The following is an 18,378-nucleotide window of genomic DNA, read 5'->3' on the forward strand; positions in this document are numbered from 1 at the left end:
TAGGTGTTAGTTGTTAAAAGTACGGTGCAAGAACGGAAGAGACATCCATCCTGCCCTAACATGGAAAACAGACGCTGGCTGTTCAATTTAGGTCCATCGGCCCATCTTCCCAAAAGGTTGGATTTCCACGTATACTCAAGCTCAGATATTTTGAAAGATATGTTACCGTTCTGTACGCCGTGGACTATTGAGTCAGAGTAAGGTATGGAGGGCCTATATTATCCTTTAATGAGGCTTCGGCTCGTACCCAAATCAGTACGGTATTGCTGCATACACTGACAACAGAACACACTCTTCTCCTTTTATACGCAACTAATATTGACTAGTGCGTACAAATTCTTTTTTTTTTTGGTTTTATTACATTCACGCAATTACATGACCGTGATAGAGCATTTTCTTCCTATGAGATTATATTATGCTACATTTCTAAAAACCTGCTTACACTATCAGCTGAAAATTGCGAGTAAACGAATAAACTTCGGCGAAACACTTATAATCGTGCTTCTTGAATCGTATGCGGCACAACACCAGCGCGCAATCTCAACTGCTTCTGAGCGTAGTGGACGGCATCGTGGATAGTAGGATAAGTGCGAACATAATTTTCCTCACCACCGATAAAATTGCATTTCTTCATCTTTTCAAACACCAACGGTGAGCAACCTGCGAGGAGAGTTTGTACATCGATTACCTCCAGATCCTTAATGAATGTTTTAAATGTGGAGATGGCAGACGGGTCGATATAGCTGAGGGCAGTAAAATCCAGGATGAGGTATTTGGTTGCATCGTCCGCTTCTACGAAATCTGGCGCTTTGTGTCGCTTCGTTTCTTCGGTTAGATTTATGTCCAGAAACTGGCATATGTTGTTTTTGAACACGGCACGTGAAGCGAAATGGAGTCCTCCACTGTAATGTATAATCTTGATACCACGATGCTCGATCAACTGAAGAAAAAAAAACAATGTCGAAAGAATCATACCAATATTATAGCAACACTTCAAACACAAAAGCCTGTTCAGATTGTGACGTACCCCTTCGTAGCGAGTTATGTCCAAGTATACATCCGAGTTGGGTACATTGCCCATCTTGCACATGTACGGTTTGAGTGCGCGGAAAAAGATGCTTGAAACGCTGAGTGCAAATCCGACCAGCAAACCAACGTCAATCGATATAAACACTACCGATACAAATGTAAGCACCCAGGTTACTCCATCGAAGAAACCCTGGCGCCAGAACTTTGGAAGATCTTTAGCTTGCATCAACAAGCCTTGCACCGAAACGGCAATAATACTGGCTAGAACGCACCGAGGTAATGGTTGGAAAAAGGATGCAACAAACAGTAACACCACTGCAAGTAAACTGCATGAAACGAGACCAGTAATTTGTGTTTTTCCACCCGCCAAATACTGGATCGCGGCTCGGGACAGTGACGCTGCATACGGGTAGCACGAGAAGAACGAACCAAATACATTGCCGGCACCCAGTGCCAACAATTCCTGGTTGAAGCCGATTTCGTAGTTCTCTTTCTTAGCAAAAATTATTCCCAACGATACGGATACGGTGTACCCGACGATCGCCACAGTGATACTTTCCATGAAAATTTCCGGTAGTATATCGAAATTAGGAAGTTTAGGTGCTGGAAAAGGATTGTAAAAGTTGTTCCATTATTGCAATACGAGTTTCTCCATCCACAATTATGCGCTAGACCTCGCGTGACCCCAGCAACACGTATATCTCAACCGAGTTACTCACCCGGCAGCCCTTGGGGAATTGTTCCAACTACTTTTAATCCATAATTTTCTTTTAGATTATACTGGATCGATAGCAGAGTACCACTGACAACGAGTATGAGCTGGATCGGAATCGGAATGATGCACAGTTTGGCTAGGCGTGGCTGAAACATTTAGACAGTAAATGTACAATTGCTCATACATCGTGATCGATCATCTGAACTGTTGGTTATGTAAAGGTACAAACCTTAATTATTTCATTATTGATCAATAGAATAATGACTGCAACGATCGCTATAGCCAAATTAACGAGATTCGTATCAGGTATTCTTTTCCCAAGCTCGTAGTAAGTCTTTAAGGAGAATGACGTATAATATTCAGATGGTTAGTTAAAAATTTGTCCAATATCCCGGTATGGGAATGGTTCACTCTTCGACATACATAAACAATTTCAAATCTACTGCCCAGCGGTGGAAGCGTAACACCTAAAATGTCCTTCATTTGCGATGTAAACACATACACGGCTGCCCCAGTGGTGAATCCGGAAACCAATGCTTCGGACAGTAAAAATGATGCTGCACCCATCCTCAGAAGACACATTACAAGCTGCAGGTAATACGATGAATGTTTGTTCGTTTTAATAAATGTAAGTTTTATAATTTGTTGCTATTCGAGAAGTTACCTGTATGATACCGACTAAAAAACACAACGCAGTTCCGACCTCCAAGTTTGTGTAGTTGGAACCCTCGCCAGAATGATTGTAAACAACTTTACCGGTCATGATAGAAACAACGGCCAATGTACCTATGGGAGATATCATCATGTAGCTTTATGCAACATTTGAATTGCCGGCTCGCTGGAAGGCGCACACATACCCATGGAATTATGTCTTGACGTGCCCAAAAGGAAGTAAATAAATACTGGAAAGAATGCTGTATAGATTCCGGTGATTGGAGGCATGTTAGCTATAAGCGCATATCCCATCCCCTGCGGTATATGCATGACACCAACAGTTAAGCCACTGATGAGATCTCCAATGAAATCGCTGGGAAATGAATACTCCGGAAGCCATTGAAAGATCGGAAATAGCCCAGTAAGACACGTTTTGGTGTCCATTTCGCGCATGCTTTCCATTGCTTCCTGGTAAAAGTTGGACTTCGGTTTGAAGTAATTGAAGGCATCGTTGAGATCCTCCTGCTGATAATGTGGCCGGGTGACGATAACCTGCGATATCTTGGGCCTCGACCGTCGGCCACCAGTCCTTTCTGGTGTTTCATTGCCATCACGGCTGTAGGCAGGATTGGCAACTCCATTGGAGTTGCGAGGACGGGGCATGTTGGTTGACAAATGGTAACACACTACTGATGAGAATTTCCCACAAACCTGTTGCCAAGTATAAATGTGGGAACGCAAAAATGTCAAAAAAGTGTTGCGTATAAAGTTAGACGAAATTTAAACTAAGGGGAGAAAAAGCATTTTAATAGACTTCGCCACAAATATAATACAGACATCTTTGCATCTGTTTAGCACATTTGAAGAATAGCATTGGCCAATTGATTGATCAAACATAGCAACAGGTAGCTGGAAAAGATTGTCACTCATTTCAAGGGTAATAGCTTCATCCCTAAGCAAAAGGTGTGCGCCGTCGTTGCAATATTGAAGAAAAGAATTTTGTTGATTGAACACATTTTACAGGTGTGTTTATATTATCGTTTTTAAGGCTATGTACGTCGGTGTGTGGTATATAAAACCAGCTTGCCACAATTCGTGCATTATATTCAACGTCTGCACTTGTGAGCTTACACCATGTTACAACAATACGCGCTGTTGTTCCAATCGTGACGCTCTCAGAACTGATCAATGATAAAACCAATTGGAATATGATACTAGCAAAGGAAATGTGAAAAATGTTATTCATACAGAATCTAGAAATGAGATGCTTGAAATTTGAAATAAAATTAGCATACACGTGATAAATGGCTATTGAAGCGAATAGCTGTGTAAAGTGATCTGTAAAATTGAATGAAATCATCCATCATACGTAATGTAAAGTATAACTTTAAAAACATTTCCAATGTAGCACAACACTTAAGGTAAATTTAAACGAACTGCGTCACATGATATAACACGTGCCCTCCAACTTTTACAGCTAAAGGCTTTAATTAAAAAAACAATCTTGTCTTCTGCTATATTATAGCAAATTTATATAACTTTTCTCCTGCACTAGTTTTCGTTTCCAAACTCCACAATGCTTGCTCACCACTTTTACATGCCTGAAGAGGAACTGTACTGATACGGGGAAAACATTACCGAAATCCACATAGTAAAGTTTTTGTACACACCTGAATAAAGAAAACCTTCTTAAGTCTAGGTTTACCGCGTTACCGGGACGCCGTTATCCGATTGATCTTATGAAACGATCTGATCGGACTGACGGTACACTAAAGACTAAATTGAACATTTATGAACAAAGATATCGTTGGTTCACATCTGCTTCAGTGTGCCGTAGCTGAATTTCGTTTCGCACTTCAAATAATCGTATCACAAAGTTGCTAATCATCAGCGATGATCAATTAGCAACTTGGTACGATTATCATTTGGTCATCAAAAGAGTCAACATTCCCGTCTAATAGAGTGATCTCTGGAAGAATGCTCGAGATTTGATGGAGTTTTGTGAGGCGAGGCAAGGTCATGATTTAAAAAACATCACTCACGTGTTTGTTCGAGTGCGGATCAATAAAAGTGTGAAATTGGGTAACCTTCAACGAAAACTTGTCAAGCAAACGCACGGTAAGGAAGAGGCTTTCGGACTATTAAAATACATTAATCGTTTGTTGATATCCATCCCCATTGATAAATAAATTTCTGCTAAAAGAAACATTCACTATACATACTTTCATACGAACACCATCCAATTATCTACGAAGACAGCTTAGTAAAAAGAATAGCTTAATAGTTAAAGATAGATAATTTTTTCCGGCGCAATAGCAGAACAATAGAATCAATTCGACGCTACTCAAAAGATAGTACAGGCCACCCATACCCGAATTCCTTTTTTCCTGAAGTCCTTTACTGTACTGGCATCCAAAAGAACTTTCATCAATTAAGACACGCTGGCTTTCCGACGAGACAGGAGCACGGGGAAGATGACCTTGTAAGCCATTTGACGAAATAAGACTAGCGATCGAGAACCCGGAACTCGGAAGGAACCGAAATATTTATAAAATAGAGAAGTGTCTGGGACCTAGGTATGATCTATTAAGCGGAGCAAGACATTCGCACGAAAAGGATTAAATAATAGCCGATCAAAGAAAGAATAGGGTCGTAGGCCAAACAGCCATACTAGCTTCTTAGGCTATCCGAACTGCCGCATACTGTTCCATAGCTCGGATGATGTCGTAGGCCGTCGTAAAGTCGATGGCGCTAGTCTGTAGGAAAGTATTTGGAACTGGATGTTGTTGGCGGCATTTAGGATGTGAATATTATGGCTCGGAAGATGGTACAGTGTAGTCTGTCACCCTTTTGTATACTGGGTGTATAACACCCAGCTCCCACTCATCTGCGACCAATGCGACGAAGGCAAAGTAACTAGGCTTGACGGAGGCCGACGACAGTTGCGAAATATTTTCCGTTGACCAGGATATCGTGTTTAAAGGACTGGGGTTTCCGTTGTACTCGAGACTCTTATTCGTCAAATAAATTGATGATATGGCATCTAGACCCAGCGGAATTTTCGGTATGTTGAGCTTATGCATGCTAATAAAATTCTTACACTTCCATCATCTTGAGCGGAGATCATCTCCGATCACCCGCCACTCCTTGTTCTCTTATTGCCAGTTAAGCTAGGTTGCGTAAAACTGTATATTTTCGAGCAATAAACATATACAAAGACTTGTACAAAACAACTACTACATCGCACGTCTCGAGCCTTGACTGGCGGAGGACACCTGCGCTCTCGCCTCTATAGAGCGGCTGGTACTGGTATGGACTATCTCTAGCGATGTTTGTAAACAATCGTGTGGAGAGGAAAAATGAGCTAAGATCTACTTGAGCAGCTTGGAATAGTCTGTCTGTTTGATTGGAGAAGTAGAAGTCTGGAAAGATAAAATGACTGGAGCACGTGATGAGGATGCCTGATTCATGCTCTACCAAAAAGGTGCTCTATGAGCCATTTGTCTCGAGACGTAGTGGTGCACAGTCACTCTTTAACTGGATCAGGTGAAACTTAACCTGCCGAAGATCGCATGCTGCAGAAGATGGAAGAATGAAGTCTTGACCGATTCGTTGTTTATTTCAAAATTAAAATTTAAAATTAAAGAATTTAAATATAAAAAACGAAAAATAGTTCAAATGTAAGCCAAGAAGTAAAGAAGAATAAACAACTTTTCTGAACAAGTTTCTGGTTGATAAAATATCACCCATAAAACAAAAATATTTTTTCCGCTGCGTGAAGAAAATTTTAAAATAAGCGAGTCACAGGTCTCCAAAAAATATTGCCTACCGATTTTCAGAACATTGTTTTTGATAAAAAAAAACATTTTAACATGTTTTTATCGGGTTGTAACTTTTTATTTAACCAAACAATTCTGAAACCATGAACTTTGAGCGAATGTAAAACCTTTTCAATAGAATTTTCGAGCATGGTAACTGTGTATCTTCCCTTAAACTAAGTTTGAGTAGCTGATACGCATTATTCAAATTAGCTATTTTATGCTTATTTAATTAAAAAAACATAACAAAATAAAAATTATTAACAACCACAAACGATAAGTTTCACAGCGGCTTGGGCATTTTCTAAAAATCAGATAGGTCACTTCTTTTTGTGATATTCAATTAAACAATGACAGCTGTGCTAATCCATCAAAAACACTTTAACGAATTAGTATCTCTTTCTTATTGGCTTTAAAACCTGTTAGGCCATTTCTGGCTTACTAGACTTATTTTTACGAGTCAGTGGATCACCACCGAGTCGCCCCCCGGAAGGGGTATAGTTGGTTTAATCTAAGCCATTGCTTTATGGAAGTTATATGCATTTAAGTTACATGCTTGTTACGCAATTCATAAAGCTTATTAGTTTACGATTTTACATTTTCCCCATTTTACATTTTACTACAAATGGGGACCGAATAAAACGTGTATGGAATATATTATTTATCAATTAACACTAGAACTACAGGACCAATCTTTTTGACTGGAACGATTCATTTACATTAAATTATTTTTTGGAGTTAAACGACTAAGGTAGTTGAAGCATGAGTTTTACATAAATATTCTATAGTACGTTCTGAAACATACAATGAAATATACTTCAACGCATCGAAAATGTTTAACTTTAGAAGTACCAAGCATTTTAAGAGTTTTTCTTTTTTTATGTTGAAGTATATTTTATTGTTTATTTGAGATCGTTCTATATAACTATCTTAGGATTGTTTAACCACCAAAAAAGTGTTCAGTAAATGAAGCGTTCCAGTCAAAATGCCACTACTGTCAAGATTACCACTACCGAATCTAGTGTTAAAAATTAACCACGAACGAAAAACGTTAGGAAAAAATGCTAGGTAGTTGTAGTGTTAAGTTCATCGCCGAATAGATTTAAAGATATTCTGATGTGAAAATTTAGATTTCTGCAAGGAAACTTTATTAAAGTATGCAAACCATTATGTGTTTCACTAATATGGTACGCACACTACTGAATAAGCACATAAGATCTACAGTTTTAAAAAAATGTGTTTTATTCATGCTCAATGTTCCATTACATTTAACAGTTTAATATCGTTCATGCAAAAAAAATCCCCGCGCTTTGTGCTACCAGGGTAGAACACAGATTTTTCAGTTCTAATTGATTATTTTGATCCAGATTTCAATATGACTGCTTTATGTTCAAAGGTAAGATATCAAAAATTGTAATCCGTATTGTGACGAATATGTAGATATATTATTCATATTTGCAAAATATGGTATAAGTTTATTAAACCCTATCCTTTAACATTTTCATAAGTTCCTTTCACATTGTCGATCACAATTCATGCTTTGTTTTAAATGCCTTACTTAGCCTGCTGAACCATTGTTGCATTTGCTTGTATCATTCCTATGATATTACGTATAAATTAGTATAAAAATATAGACTTAACATTAGATTATTTGTGTAAGCTTTTAGATACACAAGGGAACAGCTATTTTTCCAAATATATACAGGATCGCTGCCTCAAAACGTGTCGTATTTCATGGTGGACCACAAATTGTTAATATTTATTGCTGTTGAATTTAATTGATGTGTTGAACTTCTTATGCGATGATTTTCACTCACATTAGTACAATCTTTGGAAATCGTTACGATTTACTTTTGCTTTTTACCCAGTATTTTGAGCAATCCTTTAGACATGACGAATGGGCGCTCAGCACTGCCATCATTACGTTCGATATCTTCCACTGTAAAAAGGTTAAAACATGATTGATGATGAGAGTTATTATAGTATTTCATGTATGGATGATTAAATACTTACAAAAACACAAAAACAACGTGTCTACAGCAACAGAGTAAACGCTGAAGAATATGGACGCAATGATGTATGTTCCAATGAACACAAACACAGCTGGTACAAACGGGAAATTCAATGGTGTTTTCGGCAAATCACTATCGAAATAAGTGTATGTTATGGCTGCCATACCAGAAGCAAGCAATAGCTTAGATAAGAAGAACAAGAATCCCGTCACCTTATCCAGCGCAATTACTCGCAGCACGTTGCGCGTGAGCAAACTGAAAGCATCTTTTGCACTAGAGCAAAAATTTTTTCCATAAATTGCACACATGATGTACGCGTTCGTGTTCAAAAATTTCAAAAAGCTTTCCAAACACCAAAAGAAACAACGACAGCAGCATAAGATGGCACGTGTTACTCCATTGTCATAGCGTTTCAGTTTGTGATCGAGATATTCAAGAAAGGCTCGGATAATTTTGCAGATAGCAATAATTAATGAACCGAATGCTAGCGTGCCTAGATGGTACAAGATCGTTCTTGTGACACCGCGCGTCAGAACGAAAAATGGCAGGCGAGACTTCTGCCGCGTCCAGTACCATGTAGCAAATGTAAAGGCTAACACCATTTCGCTGAACGCAGATACAAAGCAAATACACCAGAAAAATCCAATCACATTTAGAGCCTAGAAACAAAATGAAAAGAACGGAAAGTTAGCAAGAGATATCTAACAGGTTTCTAGAATAGCATATTTACGTGAAAGTATCCAACTATGGTAGGCGTATCCACCTCTTGAAAGTGACATGCAGCATCAATGCATCGACCTTGGTCATACGCTCTGTTAGTATCTTTACAATTTTCATTGAATACGACAGGATCACAAATATCTCCTTCCTTGTATCCGTTGCTGCACAGGCAAGTAGCTGATGTATTTAGCCCATTAATTTTATGCACAGGATCGCCAATAGACGCCAAAAACAACAGTACCAGCAGAGCAAACAAATAAACTGCAGCCTGCAGTATCCATGGCAAAAGGGGGAAAAATACGGTGGAGTAACTAGCACTAACAGCCCTAAAGATAGAAAAAGACACACAATTAACGATAGAGAAATGAACGTATTACAGTGGAAACTTACTTGCTACCTTCCTTCACAAGCGCAATTGCTATAACAATCCTCTTCCGTAGAACCAGCACGACCAGGAGTAGCACAATCAGTATAACCGATAAGGCAATAAGTATCCACAGCCAGGTCTGATCCGACTTGAACCAAGAGTTTACCAATGAGCTAAGATTTGGAGACACATTTACGTGTGCTGCAACAGGATTGGCACGAATGCTTTGATATTCTCGGAAGCTGTAATACACTCCATAGCTGAGTGCTGCAATTACACCGATAATTGAAATCCAAACCATTGGTTTCGCTATCCATCGAAGCATCGTTATGAGGATTAAACTAGCCAGCACAGAGCATGCCACGAACACCAATATCATACGCCACGATTCCAAAATATCTTCCACAATCATTTGGCTTGTCTGTAACAGAGAAATATGCTTATTAAAGAAAACTGGATTGTCCGGATTTTTTATTAAATTATAATGCACAACACTTTTAGCTCTACAGTACCAAAATAGTTTAAACAAGTTCTACGATATTCGTTTGCATAAGTGTATGAAGGAAGGTTAGCATCTGATTTTTGACTTGTATAGAGAAGATGACAATCAGATGTGTGTGTGTGTTTTTTTGTGCCGGTCAAGAATACAAATTAAATGTTAATTTTATGTTATGGATAATATCGCCTATTCATTTTATCAAGTGACGTACGTAGGGTACGTGCTAACAATAATTCACTAAAACCCCCATTTTTTTACTGAAGGTTGTCAGCATGTCGACATTCATGAAAAGAAAATTTCAAGTTCAAGGATTGCGGTAGTTTTTTTTATCTAAATGTAGAAGTAAAGAAGAACTATACGATAGCAACCCAGTTTAACCACCGTTATTTAACAGACAAAAATGCACCTACCCCGATAAATAGTTTTAAATTTTTTATCGCTTCGTCCACCGATTGCTGAACATTACGAGCCCCATTAGTGATTGTTCCCACATCTGGAATGCATCGCTTCGAGACTGATAAATCGTATACAATACCGATCGTGACATGATGAGAAATTTATCGTGGATTTTATGACAAGCGGACGTGAGAGAGAATATATGAAAAGAAAAGACAGGGAAGGTAATATAAGTAACAGAGCATTGATAATAGGGTGATGATGAATACAGTGTTATAATGTCGAGCTTGTTAATAAACGTCATCTGTAAACAAACAATAGCTTTAGATCAAGCTTCCTACATAACTCGTCTAAATGAGTTCAACTGTACAACTAAATATTATTGGTTAGTTTGAAACCGAACGTATTAGTGCATTTCATTCAATCATTAGCATTGGTCATAACTATGTAAGGTGAAGTAATTTTAATATAGCACATCATAACCAACAAAACGAACAGAAGAAAAAACACAAACCTGATGCACGCTATTGTCGTTTGTTACAACGGATATGAGATTATTGACGTATCTTGCCAGAAAGGATTGTAGTTTAACAATTTTTTCTTCTAAAATGTTTTCGAGATCGCGTTTTTCTTTACATTGTTCAGATGAAAGTTGAAATTTGTCACTGGCAACCGGCTGTTGATGAACTCGCTTAGGCACGAGTGCACATTGCCCTTCAGGAATGTTAGATACGCATCGATTTGCCACTGGAAGGAATAGTAGTTGTTGGTTATCGTAACACGGTGTCGCTTGATAGTCTCGTAGCAGAAAGACGGCTTCAATATTTGATTTTACCCTATTTACATGTTTAGATACTACGATGCTCATAAACACAGTCCATGCGTTATAAACATTAATGACCACAAGGTTATCTTCATAAAACTTTAAATAGATTTCTAATAGTTAGTCAAATACTTACAGGAGGTGCTCTTTTGAACCGTCTGTGCGCATCTGTCGGCTTTGATGTACTCTCGTATAATTTGGCATGTCTTTAAGTCAGTCTTTTTCACGTTTTGCTTGCATATTAATTTTGTGCGAATCTCGTCAAGATTGAAAGGATTGCAGTTGGCGGTTTCGAAATCAAAATCTTCATTTGGACATTGTTTAACACACACCTAAAAATATAGAACAAATTATATAATGCGAACCTCAAAATGAATAGCGAAAAGCTGCTACAAACCTGTGTAGTACTACATCCGGAAATTGGCACATCAATTTTGGCACACTCGGTTATGTTAAAAAACACAAGATATGGTTCGTCGCGCACTTCGCTATCAACACCACATTTTCGTCCATCAGAATCAATCGGCACAAGCAGTCGATTTAGGTCGCCATGTTGAACAGCTAAATAAAGTCAATTTTGTATACCATGAATCTCTGTTTACTTCAGTAATTAGCTCTACTTACCATAGTGTGCTACATAACCCCAAGCACAAAGAAAAGTGACAAATAAAAACAAACAGGGAAGATCCGTACATGATCGTTTCGATAAAGGTCCTTTGAAGTCAGGATCATGTTTAAGTGGTTCGCCTGTTTTGAAGTAAGATTAAACAAAAGAGAAAAGAAATTTGCGTTAGTATCGGTATACACGTGTTCAACTTCCTGCAGGATTTTTTCGCCATTTGTACAAAATTGTTGGGGGCTTACTTTCTGCCGCCTGTTGAATGTCTTCTTTCGAATGTTTTGTCACACGATCTGTACCACCACAGCACAATCCCATCGCATAGATTGTTTATGAATCTGGGTTCACAAAGCCACTGTTTACAGCAGTCAGAAAAATGTATTGTATCGCGTGAGCTTTACGAAACTCTTCAAACCATGGAAAAGGTACATATGATAAGATAAAGTCTCTTATCGCATAACTTAATGTTAGTGATGAGCAAATAAAACCAACGCACGCATACGCATACCACTTTGCTACACTTAGTGTTGGTGTGAAACACGCCAAAAAGTAACACTTTCACACCCAACTCTTGCTTAAAAACATAAACAAATCACCGCTGCACAACGATATGTATTAAACTATGGCGTCAAGATACGAAATATGAATATTTCAAACTATTCAAACTCTGCTATTTCTTCAAATCTTCAAACTCACCAAACACTTTACAAATGACGAAATTAACGTTTAACTTTGCACTAATAATTAGCGTTAGGTCGAAGACGAAACATTGTGCCACCTATATGCTCTAGTGAATTATATGGCTTTTACCGTATCCGAATATGTTGTGCTGCTAACCGTTCTTCCTATTCACAAAATGAAAGAAATTCAACAACGCAGATGGGTAAAAAACATAGACAACTAGTCGGAAAAATCGTTTCGCATATTTGTCTCCGCTTTACATGCGGTACACGTCACCACGGCAAATAAGAAGCCCCTTAAATGTTCTTGTAGTATTTCGTAATACTCCGGCTTGCGTATCGTCGTCGAAATTCAAGATTTGCTAGCAAAATAGCGACACCTACGCACACTACACTACGCTATTCACTGACGCCCGCGATCTACACACTGCGTCTGATCGATGAGCCGTTCGTACACACTCTATCGCTAGTCGTTTGTGACTCTAGAGTCACATCGGTGTTTGATCAACAGCTGAACGCACTGAGCTCTAACACGCTACTGGTTATCCATTCTCTGTACAGGCAAGTGGTACAGCACCAGACACATGTACGGTGCTGACCATGCAAGTAAGCGTTATGCGACAAAAGGCACAAAATTGCCCTTCGAGCAACCGTTCGCAAATGTTTCACTTAGTGAAAACTATTCCATAGTTGGGAGTTAGCCTTACAACTGGGATGCAGTTTTGTACTTAAACGTATCTGAGGCTACATTCGTTAGGTCAATCTCACGGTCATTGCATATACGGGCAATGCATCGGATGCATTTGATCTGTAATTATTGATGTGGATGTTTCGATGCTCCGTCTCTGTTTCTCTTCTCTTCCTCTATTTGCTATTCTCGCGCTCTCCCTATCTATTTACCACTGTTTGTACACGCCTTAACCTGTCTTTGTCTCTCTAGATTATTATATCGTAGCATCCAATTTCAAACTCATGACGTGTTAGTTGCCTCTGGAAATCGTGCACCGAATGTACAAAATTAATTGAACAAAAAATCTATTCCGTTAGAGTAACTTTAACCTGGTCTAATAATAAGAAATTGTTGTCTATGCAATATTGGGAAATAATATGAATCATTTTTATTTTTTTTTCCATTTCGCTTTTATTCAAACTTCACTGCTCATAACAAAACAAACGAATTATTTATGCTAATTTTGATGATAACTATTCGACTAGTGGATATTAAAATTAATGAAATAAACATTCAAATGAATTTAAACTAGCGGGCGTATAGTTGTACATTTGCCTCAAATAATCACTCATTTGGCTTATGAAATTCGTCCCAAACACATTGATAGTAGCATGCCTTCATATGTTGCAGTTTTTTGAACACTGTGGAATAGTCACGCACTACCAAGCGAAAAAACGCTCTATACCTTATCGTATAACTAAAACATAAAATGGGAACACTGTCAGGGACGCACATTTTCGACGATAAAACGGCCGCACTATGACTTTTGTGTTTCAATGTGATCGTACAAATTTTGAAAGCAACTTTTGTGTTTTCATTAGATAAACTCAAAGCAATGTATGCACATAACTCACCTATTCCTGTATCGCCATTTCCACAGCAGACCATTATGTAGAAATTGTTCTCCTGCAAAAAGAGAAAAAAGCTAAACAAAACTGGTTCACACGCGAGTTCCGATCACTACTGCACACGATGATCAAGCCATTAAAACCACACTGCCTTTGAGCCCGTGTCGTTAGATGTTACAGATTGTACAGCACGGTCGCCAGTGTAGCAAAGGTACTCTTTATCTTTAAATGCTTTAGTTTGCATTACAACTGGAAGTAATTTTAAATTGCCCATCCGTACATATATATCTCTCTCTCTCGCCTACAAACTATGACTGTTATTAGTTTAATTTTTCCGCGTTACTTTATGAATCATCACCATCCACTCACAGAACGGTAAGGCTTAAGCGCTCGTGTAAAATGCCTCTTGAAACAGTAATCTACGTGTTTGTCTGATAACAACTTTCATAGGCAAAGAAATGCTATCTACTTTGCTATGTAAGCTTTAGTTTACACGCAGATAGGCTGCTTTATTTAGTTTACTCAGTCAAAATAATAATAAAAGAATGCATGAATCTTGTGAACACCCTGCCAGCTTCAAAGTATGTAATTTGTTGAATATAAAAAGGAACGTTACGTTTGCTGTTAATTATTGTTCCCGCATGATGTAGTACGGAACATGCACAGTGCCCCAAACGCAAATCCGGATGTCTTCAAATTGAACAATTCAACAATTGTTAAAAAAATGAACATTTTTTAAACTCTTCCTTTCTTCCATCCCGGAGAAAGCCTTACATACACAAAAAATAGATGACAACTCGCTTATTAAGTGGTCGAAATAGAAAAAAAATATTTTTGGTGGTAAAACAAATAACAACAACCATATAGTTTTTTGTTCGATTTATCTTTTTTTTCATCAGTTTGAAAAATTGTAAGAAATTTTTGATACATTTTAACCAGGGTTTTTTAATGAATATAATGCTATATTACAATCTGTTCCATAATATTTAGACATGTGATTTTTTTTTTTGCTCGATTAGAATGGCCTGGCCGTATCAAGAAGACATGTGAAATTATGGATGCATGAAGTATGAGCCTAGGTTTATGAATCATATTAAATCGACCAAATTAATATTTTTTTTAATTATTTTCCAATATGATGGTTTCTGCCGTATGGATATTGTAGACATTTATGTTGAATACATATTTTAAGAAAAAAACGAAGGGTGCTCTGTTTGTGTTTCAGACCGTGTAATTAAATGTCGAAAGAACTGAAACTCAAATGTCTTTGCGCATGTTACATTTGCAAAAGGCCAAATTTCTATATTCCTTCTACCTTTAACCTTCATGACTTTGTTATAAACACATCCTTACAGTAGTGACTATTTGAGAAAAAAAGGAAAATCTTCACTTAAAAGATTATTGTTTTATAGGACAAGAATTCATTTTTTCTTGGGTTTTTTGTTGCACTTTTGACGTCTTTGTTGATTATATTTAGCGAACTTCTGATGTTGGGATTATATTAAACCTTGGTTATCCATCCTTGGTCAAGTGTCTGGACAAGATTCTTAGTTATCTTATGTTGAATTGATTTATCTGCACAATTAAATTTGTATTCATGCATCGGCATTCTGTCAAATTTCTTCACAGCGAAACAGGGATTTTTATTTAAAGTATAACGGTCCTAGAAATACAAGGAAATAGTATTTTCCAATAACATGAAAGCAAAAATATGTTTATAGTAAATTAAGCCTAGAACGGAATTTCAGTCTCATTCATAGATTATTTAGGAAATAGAAATAAAACAATCTTGTTCTCATGCTGTTGTACAGTGGCAAGTTAAAAATTTTCATTATCATCAATTAACGATATGATTGAATAAACTTACATGCCTCTTACATGACTCTTGATGCGACTCTCATATGACAAACAACAGATACTATAACTCAAGAGAAATCAAACCTTTCCGCATTACATATGCGCGGAAGAAGTTTAGGAAACACAACAAGAAGCATTAGATAAGACTACGAAAAATGATCTATTTATGTAGGAATATATCAGTGATCTAGTTCGACAACGAATGGTCTAACCATAGATCGCATATGTTATTTATTTTTAAACATGTTCTAATAGTACAACCACAACCCGCCGTAAGAGGGATTGAACAGATTGAACGGAAATCCATACAAAGAAACGTTCTAATACAAGTACAACTGTTTGAGGAAATGGTACGCACTACTGAATCGTTGGATCAATGATGATGTATTTTCTTTTCCCCAGCTGTTAAAATACGACCGTTCTGGGCGATTGAAATTCGATCGTATTTCTGATGCTTTCAAGTATATAGTTACGTGTGCTCCTTTTTACTCCACAAGACTATTAAATGTACGTTTGCAAGAGATACTAGATACTAGATTTCTTAACAATCATGTGTGTGTGTGTCTAGTACTTAAAAAAACACTGTAAACTCTAAACCAAACCTAACTATATTTCCGTGAGATCAGTGAGCATCAGATCTTTGCTAATTTAGACGCAAGGAAACTCCCCGCCTCATTTATACGCGCACACAAACACACATTCGATCTTGTTGTGCCAATTAACTGATTCCACAATTGGTGAAGTGAAACTCAAATTCCAAGCACGGCCACTTTAAATGAAACAGACACTAAAGTCACGGGGTTGCGTACGAAACAATTATGCTTTTGTACCGTACCTCAGACAACAAAGAAACTGCACAAAGTACGCATATGACCGGTGAACGTGTGTCGTCGTGAAGAAAATAGTTTTCACACCAAACTCAACAGGTTGCGATAATCATTCTGCGTAAGTTGTAGCAACAGTTGGCAATGAAGTAGGCGTTGTTCGTTTTGATAAACACGTTCAACGCCGCATCACCCGCATTCATTTAATATCGGATGTTACGACTTGGGTTGACTCTTCAAAATATTCATAATTTTTTTTCCATTGCCTCTAAAGCAATGCACCCTGTTAATTCCAAACAACTAGTGAACACTTTAAACCAAAATGACCTGCTAAGGGGTATGTCTCGTGACTACGACACGCTCGGAGGTATAAACAAAATCATTCCAACCTTGTTGCTTTGTGCTGTTATGGGATTCTACTGAACAGCTGATAGTCTGTCGGGGAAGTTCGTTCGACGACGGTCAATAAACCGCCTTTTTACAAACCGTTGGGACGATGGTTTCCAGCCTCCGGTAATGGCTCTCCCAGCCACAGATATAAACTCGCCAAAAGGGAGAATTGAGCTCGGGGTATCTCTTTGTTTGTGTTGTTATCCTATTCTAAATGGCATGTTTCGCACGCGCACGAGCGAAAGATAACACACACTTTCTATTCTCCGATTCCCCCGGACGCGGATGCTGCGCTTCACTCCGAGCTTGTCCGAACTTGTTACATAGAGTGCGTGCAATGTCGAGAGTTCTGCGACCTCTCTTTGTTTTTGAAAATCCGACAAACACTTCTAGTGTTGTATTGCAATTTATGATACAAAACAACCTACACGTACTATTAGACTTAGAATGATTGAAATGGAGTTTTAACGATATCACAACACTTTCACCTATACAGTGGAAGAGAGAACCCAACTTTCCCTTTAAATTGATGCCCTGCTTTTGGTCTGAGCTGCTTTGATGCTGAACAGTTGCGTCACAATACACTTGCTAGCAATGCGAAAATAAAGCATTCGAAAATCACCACACACTTTTGTCTGCGCCCGGACGCGTTCAGTAGCGAAAAAAACAACACTTTAACAATAGCTCAACAAAATAATGGTATGCCTACTTTGCTCGTACCTGATCGTTCGTGAAGCGGAATTCCCCAAGCAAACCAAACTGATTCACAACTGAATAACGAATGAAAATGTGCGTGCGTTAGACCGGCTTCCTTCTTTCTATCAAAATGCATGCTCTCGCGCTCGCTCACCGAACAAGGTGTTCTCTCGCGGCTCTCTTTTTTCTGAAAACCTATGGCAATGCGCTCGTGAATAGATGCATCGCCGCTATATGGTTGATGACTTTTTCCTAGAGTGTTCGATTGCAGTGAAAAAACATACCTACAAGTTGTAATTTAAATTTCACTTTTTCTACAATCATAAAAAAACTGCAAATCTGCAGAAATATGTTTACGTATCGACTGCGATGGAAACTCATGCAATGCATCATTGCACTTGTAATATTCCGAAATGCACAATTGCGCGAAATGAAGTGGTTAGAAGATAGAAATCCTACTGCATGTTAGGAACATTAAAATATATTAACAAGCAAATGAATTATAAACTCATTATTATATGCGTGTTACGTTATAGTTGGCATAACATTTAATTTATTTTAATATAAATTTTATTCTTTTTCATTTAAAATTACGGTTTGTCCGGTTCATTTATAAGGACGGTTTTGTCGGACAAACCACATGTTACGATTACTGCACAAGGGAACTTGAGCTTTACTTGTAGGATATTATTTTTTTCGCT

General features: G+C 37.9%; 2 protein-coding genes across 8 annotated transcripts in view; both read right to left on the reverse strand.

The window, feature by feature from the left end:
- Positions 1–294: 294 nt before the first annotated feature.
- Positions 295–7,325, reverse strand: LOC125769143 (pendrin-like). Its single transcript, XM_049437664.1, has 8 exons — positions 4,069–7,325; positions 2,602–3,109; positions 2,409–2,530; positions 2,168–2,332; positions 1,974–2,078; positions 1,749–1,890; positions 1,028–1,632; positions 295–940 (listed from the first exon to the last, which is right to left on the reverse strand). The coding sequence occupies exons 2-8, from the start codon at positions 3,059–3,061 to the stop codon at positions 491–493; spliced, it is 2,049 nt and encodes a 682-aa protein (XP_049293621.1). The 5' UTR covers positions 3,062–3,109; positions 4,069–7,325; the 3' UTR covers positions 295–490.
- A 116-nt stretch (positions 7,326–7,441) lies between these two features.
- LOC125769142 (choline transporter-like 2) overlaps positions 7,442–18,378 on the reverse strand; it is a 95,995-nt gene continuing 85,058 nt past the window's right edge. The window contains exons 1-10 of one of the 7 annotated variants that reach the window (XM_049437659.1): positions 17,702–17,784; positions 13,917–13,968; positions 11,658–11,780; positions 11,431–11,594; positions 11,170–11,365; positions 10,725–10,957; positions 9,339–9,736; positions 8,959–9,274; positions 8,230–8,887; positions 7,442–8,155 (exon numbers count right to left, since the gene is read on the reverse strand). In XM_049437659.1, the coding sequence (XP_049293616.1) occupies positions 8,064–8,155; positions 8,230–8,887; positions 8,959–9,274; positions 9,339–9,736; positions 10,725–10,957; positions 11,170–11,365; positions 11,431–11,594; positions 11,658–11,780; positions 13,917–13,950 (2,214 nt within the window). In that variant the 5' untranslated portion in view covers positions 13,951–13,968; positions 17,702–17,784 and the 3' untranslated portion in view covers positions 7,442–8,063. The other 6 variants (XM_049437663.1, XM_049437658.1, XM_049437657.1 and 3 more) reach the window with 6 other exon arrangements.

This window comes from Anopheles funestus, chromosome 3RL (assembly GCF_943734845.2).
Source record: "Anopheles funestus chromosome 3RL, idAnoFuneDA-416_04, whole genome shotgun sequence".
Lineage (NCBI taxonomy): Eukaryota > Metazoa > Arthropoda > Insecta > Diptera > Culicidae > Anopheles > Anopheles funestus.

Coding starts and splice junctions, on each gene's coding strand:
- LOC125769143 (XM_049437664.1), bottom strand. CDS start 3,061: ATGCCCCGTCCTCGCAACTCCAATGGAGTTGCCAATCCTGCCTACAGC. Junction 1,633..1,748: donor AATTCCCCAAGGGCTGCCGG/GTGAGTAACTCG, acceptor ATCCTTTTCCAG/CACCTAAACTTCCTAATTTC. Junction 941..1,027: donor ACATAACTCGCTACGAAGGG/GTACGTCACAAT, acceptor TTTTTTCTTCAG/TTGATCGAGCATCGTGGTAT.